At 36.7% G+C, this 7454-nt stretch overlaps 1 protein-coding gene across 1 annotated transcript in view; it reads left to right on the top strand.

The window, feature by feature from the left end:
* Positions 1-1913: 1913 nt before the first annotated feature.
* The window catches only part of LOC122065324 (uncharacterized protein At3g49140-like), a gene marked incomplete at its 3' end in the record, with an annotated part of 35942 nt that continues 30401 nt past the window's right edge, over positions 1914-7454 (top strand). Inside the window, 3 exon segments of the mRNA XM_042629110.1 lie at positions 1914-2107; positions 3015-3138; positions 3720-3954. Coding sequence (XP_042485044.1) covers positions 1921-2107; positions 3015-3138; positions 3720-3954 — 546 coding nt within the window.

A 7454-nucleotide genomic window follows, 5' to 3' on the forward strand; every position in this document is an offset into this window, starting at 1 on the left:
CAAGATGAAATATGTGTTGAGCTATCTTTTATGACTAGCCCAATCTCAGACTAGAGCAAATGTAGCACCAACTTTAGGGGGACCAGGACCACACCCAAGCCCAAGCTCAAGCTCAACCTGTAAACCCTAGGTTGACTCCAACCATACATTAAGTTCCTACTGGATTGGTGATAGACATAGAAAGGATGATGTTGTGGTTCATAACCCTCAAGGTTTCCCTGAGAGTGAAAGAGAAAGAAGGATGATGGAGAAATTGAAAAAGTTATAAAATGATTTCCGAAACAGTAATGGACTAGAAGGTTAGATGATGAACTTCCCTGGCATAGGAGTACTCCTTGAAAAATTAAAGTGGTAGGTAGATAAATTTGATAGCGCAAGCGACCCAAAGCACATCTAATGACTTTTGTCAGCATAGCAAATTTATGGAGATTCATAGGTGATTAGATGGGGAAAGCCTTTTTATTTACACTCTCAAGGTCGGCGTTCTGATGGTTGATGGAATTAGACCACACTCAGACCAGAACCTAGGTAAACATAATGAAAGCCTAGTGCAACTGATGAACCACGTCAAAAATGGCAAGGTGGACATCTTTGCCAAAGGAGCGTAGGAGGAGGTGATAAGAGTCCCAGCTGATCTGTTTCTGGTTATTCGATTCGGTTTATATTTTGACAAGGTGAAATTCAAGCTAGATAAGAATCAGCCAAAGTCCGAATTGTTTTGCATTGGTCTGGTTTTATCAGTTTCTATTTGATTTCGTTATTCAATTTACAATCGATTTATATATGGTTTGTAGTGCTGATTCACATTTGGTTTCTCCTTTGCACCCTTTAATTCTATTTATTCTAGTTCATGTATTGATATATTACATGTGTGACTTGGGAGGTGGCATCACATTATATTAAAAAAAAAAAAAAAAAAAAAGGATTTTCGATAATTGTTATCCTTGATGATGTGATCACTTTTTTTATATATATGGTGTTTACTGTATAGCATTTTGTTTTGTGACTGCCTGCCTTTCATTTGCCTATTAATAGATGATTGCTTTGATATGTTTATTATTTACATCATGATCCTATTTTCCGTATTCTTTTTATGTGGGAAAAATTATATTATTTTTTGTGAGTGTTGGGTAGCTACAGATTAGGTTATGGGAAAGGGAATAGGGAAATACGAAATAAATGTAGGGAAAGAGATCTGTTAGTTTTTAAATTTTTATTAGTTCAAATCCGGTGCAATGAGTTTTTCATGTGCGGTTTCTATTCGGTTAGCATTGGTGATGTTTTGATTTTGAATCAAACTGAATCAAACCAAACCAAACCAAAAAGAAAACCAAAGAATCAAAGCTGCACCATTTCTTTGCTGTCCAATTTGGTTTGATCGTAAACAATTGATGATTCCGATTCTGGTTCCAATTTGACAAACAACAAGCTCTATATTTTGATATAAAAATTCATCAAGCCTATCCAAGCCAGGGTCTCTAGCAAGTATGCTCTCCTCGAAGTAGGTCTTTTACTTTGGCCTTCTCTTTGACTTTTATCTCCTCTTTCTAACTACATTTTGAACCAAACCACACCAAACCATTTAAACCGAAGTCCCAGCGATTAATAGCCTCCATGAAATTATTGGAGACATTCAAACACACAAGGATTCTGGGCCGTGGGCTTGCATAAAACTGACCCAGGATTGGAGAAGGCAAAAAGGAAAAGGTTGGTTAGGGTTTGTGCCTAAGCCCGAGTGCAGCCTTATGCAGGAGCGGGCTTGGCCCAAATGACTTCAGGCCCGACGATTCACTCCCAATTCTGTGAATAACGAGTTTAAACGGCACGTGATAATAGCACGTGACATTCACGTGCTTCATACTAATCTGTATTCCAGGTTCTGTTTGGAGAAAATTACAGTTCTGTCTCAGAGCTCCTTAAATGCTCAACAACGTTAGAGAGGGAGAGAATGTGTGTGTGTGTGGGGTTAGGACAATACGCGACATATTTGACGGGCGAAGACGAACAAAACAAAAACCAACAGCGACAACAACAACAACAACAATTGCTCTCGATCGATCCATCCATGGTGAATTGGTGATCGCTTCCCCTTCTTCAGTACACATCGGTAATTGTTATTTCAAGTTTTAGTCAGTTAGGACTTAGGACCCATTTGTATGTTTGTTAAATACCCATCTCGGCTGCGTTACCGAGGGATCACAATTTGCTACTTGTACTCACTAATGGAAAAAGAAGAAAGAACGGGGGAAACCCAATTTGATTTGCAGGGAAAGGAGGATTAATCATGAGTTATACTACAAATATCCCATTTCTGATTCTTTTTTCTTTTTTTGGTAGAAATTTCTGATTCTCCTTAGTGAAGCTTTTATAGATGACAGTTCAAGCTCTCCAAGGACCCAACTAATAATAACATAATTGCAGGGTAGCCAAGTTCCTTGTTCTTCGTCTCCTATTGTTTTGACAAAGAGAGATCAATGTATTTATTTATTTTGTCAAGTGGGTAGAAAAGAATCACTATGCTTTGTACTGTGTCTATTTGTTGGCAAAAAAAGTTTGGATCAATTGATTAGAAAAATTAAAAACGATTCCTTCTTGGTCAGAGAAACTGTCAATTTTCTTTCCCCTACTATCCTCTTCTGTTGGATTTTAGCCATCATTCTTTTGTAAACGAACCAACTTCCATTGCTGGTAAAGGAGACGGGATCAAAGAAAGGAAAATCAATTCCACTGTTAGTCAGAGAAAGCATCCTCTTTTGCATTTCCCAATTACATCTGCCCAAGATTTTTTTTCTTTTTGTTTGCTGGTTCTATTTCTTCCTGCAGTGGTCTGTGCTTAAGATTGCCCTGGGTGCTTTTTTTTTTTTATTTCCTTTTGAAATCTTAAATTATATTCAATATTCCAGCAAAAACCTTTCATCTGTGTTTCTGAGTTTCTCTGTTTTCCCTGCTTTTCAGTTGATGTTATGGGTTCATGCTTACATGTTTATAAATCTTTTAATTTGGTGGTATTTCAGGTCTTGTCTATTGTCAATTTTGTCAAATAGAAGATAATTGTTGCTTAATGTCTTCTGGGGCCAGTAGCAGTTGGATGAGATGCCCTTTGGACGGTCGGCGAGCTCTTGATATTGCTGGCATAAGGTTTGTTGAAGTTTCTCCTGCTATCTATCCTGGAAAGTTTGTTTAAACTGGCATTGTTGAAGGGGCGAGAGGGGGGGGGGGAGAAGGGCTTGAAGTGCCTTTGTTAATGCTATTTGGTAGGTTGAAGGTACTTGACTTTTGAAAAGAATGAGTGATCCAATTGGTTTACGTTTTGTTTGATAAATTTTATATCCTGATAAAACAAGCTCCAACGAGTGGAAAGAAGATAACCATAATGAGGTCTGTCATTTTGGTATTTCACCATTGTAATAATAGGTTTTAATTCAAGAATTAAGTAACATTGAACCATGAAATTAAATTTAGTTTTGACTGAAGGGTTTTCTTCTGAAATTGCTTTCTTTGGTTATCAATGCTTTCGTAATACCTAATGTATTCTACCTTTCTTGGCGAGGATGGATATAATGTTCCAGAGGCATTTGCCAATCTTTGTTGCCTCAACTTTTGCTCTGATTGGATGCTTTTGAAACTTTTGTTACCATGATTTCTGCACCCCCCCAGTTGCGGCAAAAAGTTCTGAACTTACATGCTTATGTGAGAATGGTTTTGGTTTCTATGTTTAGCTTTAGATACCGGAGCCCATTGTTTGGATCAGGGAAATACAATTGGTTGTCTGCTGGAAAAGATGGTTGCCCATCAAAAGTTTGGGTGGCTGCAGATTATTCGGACTCAGTTCCTGATTCATCAAATTACATGGGTGATCGAGGATATCATCCTCTTGAGGAAGTGAAAGTTAGCCGGAGGAGGAGCACGGAGATAATGTTAACATCTGCTGAAATAGCAAGGACAACTGTTGAGGTGATCTTCTTACATAATGATAAATGTACAGACACACACACACACACACACACACACACACACACACAAAAACATGCATACAAGAAAGTTGATCAACAAAACGAGAAAGTTATGGAAACACTTGTTAGTAATTTCGTTGTATACTCTCTCTTTTGCAGGTTTGTGTGATATATTCTGTTATTACTCAATAAAATTTTATTATTCAGAAAGAAGAAAAAAGTATTGAAACTATTACCAACCTATCCCGGTCCTATTCATTTCTTATCAGTCTAAACTGCTGAAAGAACAACTGTTCTCTGACTAAAATCAAATTTCTAATTAGAAAAATGAAGCTTTTAAATTATTTAAAATTTAATCCCTTTGTTGCTTGAAAAATAATTCAAAATCCCTGCAAAGATGAATGGGATCCCTTATAGGAATGTGCTTCAGGGGAAACTTGAGTCCAGTTGTTTGGAACTCTTGATTCTTCCATTGCTAAAGTGTAGCTTGACTACGAGTGTTCACTGCCAAATTGTAGTTCTCTGGCTGCTCTTAGTTGGAACAACAACCTTTGAATTTCAGAAACTTTTTGGTGCACTTTTCATGAGATCCAGGTGTCTTTTTTGCTTTTACTTAGTTTGATAGGCAGTGACCTTTATTGATACTTAGAAAGAATGAGGTCCCATATATAGAAGCCCTCCATTAAAAAGCTTCATAAACAAGCAAGTTGAGTCCTTAGACCTAGGATACAAGCAGAAGACTCAATTGAAAAAAAAGAAAGTCCTTAGAAAGGACTAGCCAATTTTACTTCGTTTGATCGTCAGCCTTTTCATTATTTAATCTAGGCTTCAAAGGGAACAAGGTGTTCAGCAAGGATGCTAGATGGTTGTATCACCTAATAAGATGGGACAATCTCCACCAGCCACTGTCTGAACTATGAATCCAACTTAAATATATATCGAGTTGATCTCCTCTATTGCTTCTTTAAAATTTTTCTTAAAATCAGTCCAAACTGAAATACCAGGAGATATTTCACATATTCTTCTTCTTAACAATTGGATGTGTATTTGTGACCCTTGGAAACTTGTTTTTGATCCACAGGAGAACCATACTTTGATCCTTCATATCTTAAATGGTGACATCTGTCCTTGCCGATTGAATACCCTGTTTTACCAATTTGGTCAAAGCTAAATGTAGAAAAAAAATGTTTACAACATCTGTAAAGTTGCCTAGTTTCCCATATTATGTGGCTGTGGTTCTTAAGTCCTAGGAAAGATGAAATTCCATTGATGCAGATACACACTAGTGGAGCTATCCATATCCATCTGGGTATCCAAATAGAGATGAACCGGATCCATATTTGATTTTTTGATCTAGTAGGATTTTAGTATTTTGATTTTATTTGGGAGAATAATATCTTTAGTTTATTTTATTCTATTTATTTTGGGAAGCTGCATACATAGGACATAGTTAAAGTTGGTTTGGGATTTCTTTTTCCAATTGATGGAGAGCCAGTAGGGGTAGGGAAGAAATCCCTAAGATGGGTCTCAAAGTTGTAGGGTAGATGGAGAAATTGCACAAAGAAGGGGGAGAGAAGGGAATCGCACACACTCAGCCCGCAAGCACACACCATAATATCGACTCATAACTTCATTATTCAGTCTCTCTTTCTCAATCTGTTACAAGCAAAGAAAACTAACTTAAGGAAAAAGAAATCCCAAACGAACTCCAACTATGTCGTACATATGCAGCTTCCAAAAAATAAACAGAATAAAATAAACTAAAGATATTATTCTCCCAAATAAAATCAACTACTAAAGTCCTAGATCAAATAATAAAATATGGATCCGGTTCATCTCTGTCTGGATACACAGATGGGTATGGATCACTCCACGGTTGCGTATCTACATCATCCACCCTCCAGTGGGCTTTTATATGATCAATTCTTCTCATTGCATCAAATAATCTTCTTCTATTCTGGTTGGACAAATAGTTGTTTCCCCAAAAGCAATGAGTGGCCTGCTGAAGAAACTGTTATTGCATTTTCTAGAACCACATTCTCACCCATTGTTAATGAACTCATGTTTTAGATTTTTTTATTTCATTTTAATGTTGGATATCTCATGGTGGAAAATACAAAATTCTTAAGTTGGTTTAACTTTTTGGGAGCATCATTTGATACAATCTACATATCCCTTTCTTTTATGGTTTCTCTTTGCTTGTGCCATTTTTCTCTCAGCAATCACATTTTTAGTTAAGGAACTTCGTTTGTTGGTTTTTCCGTAGTAGATGAGGAATCATATATTCCTATTTCAGCAATGCTGCACATAGGGTGTTTCTTTACTTATAATGAGTAACCTTCCTACCTAACTACCTAGCCTCCTAAATGGCAGGTTGCTAATACTTGTGGAAAGAACATTTCACCAGAGTTTTAAGTATCGGTATGTATCGTATCGGCTGATACATTTCTGTATCGGCCTTTACTTATACGATACACACCGATACGATACATGGAATTTTTAAAACCATTTTGTATCGATATGTATCCTACGATACATACCGATACGCATTGATATACCACCGATACATATCGATACTCTATGGAAAAAATAAAATCGAGTAAAATTTATATTTCTGTATGTATCGGTACGTATCAGTATGTATCGATCGATACATATCGATACGGTACAGTACGTACCGATACAGTGCGCTACGATCATATAATGGCCAAGTTGGGTCATTTTTCAGAAAAAAACATGATTTTTTGAGGGGTTTTTGTTCCAAAGTTGCTGCCAGCCATATTTCTCTCTAACTAAAGTGGAAATCAAGATTGGGAACAAGGATTTTATATTTATGGGACAACTACAAACCTTGAATTCTTAGTGCGATACCCTCAATTTAGTGTTTATGCATAATACATGTTATCAATAGCTTTTTATAATAATTTTTTTATGCAAAACTGTATAAAAAAGTGTTTCCTATCCATTTATGTGCGTATCTTAGCATATCTCCGATACGATATGATATCCTCCGATACGTATCTTAATTTTGGCCGACCGATACGGCGACTGATACCAATACTTTAATCCTTGTATTTCACCATACTTGTTGGTGATATTTTCTCTTGTAAAAAAGGATAGACGATGGTGATCTACTCGATCATGATGAAGATAGAAAATTACTGAAGATGTGGATGTAATTCATTTCTGATTGATTCATATTCCTCACCAAATTCTGACATATATTTTGTGTAGCTATGCAATCAATAACTTCTCACTTGGTTACCTTGTACTTTTGGAATATTACTTAAATTGATTCCTTCTTGCAACTTGTGAGGAACATTGAACCAGAAGAATCAGTAACACCCTCTTGCAATTATGCATGAACCATGAGAAGCATAGTTTGAAAACTTGGGTTTCTGTCTTGATTCAGCCTGAGCGAAATGACTGAAATTTTGCCAAAGCAATGCATTTTTTTGCCATGAGTTTCAGTTTGGCCATTTTGGGGGGGGGGGGGGGGGG

Source organism: Macadamia integrifolia, unplaced genomic scaffold, assembly GCF_013358625.1.
Source record: "Macadamia integrifolia cultivar HAES 741 unplaced genomic scaffold, SCU_Mint_v3 scaffold1973, whole genome shotgun sequence".
NCBI classification, from domain to species: domain Eukaryota; kingdom Viridiplantae; phylum Streptophyta; class Magnoliopsida; order Proteales; family Proteaceae; genus Macadamia; species Macadamia integrifolia.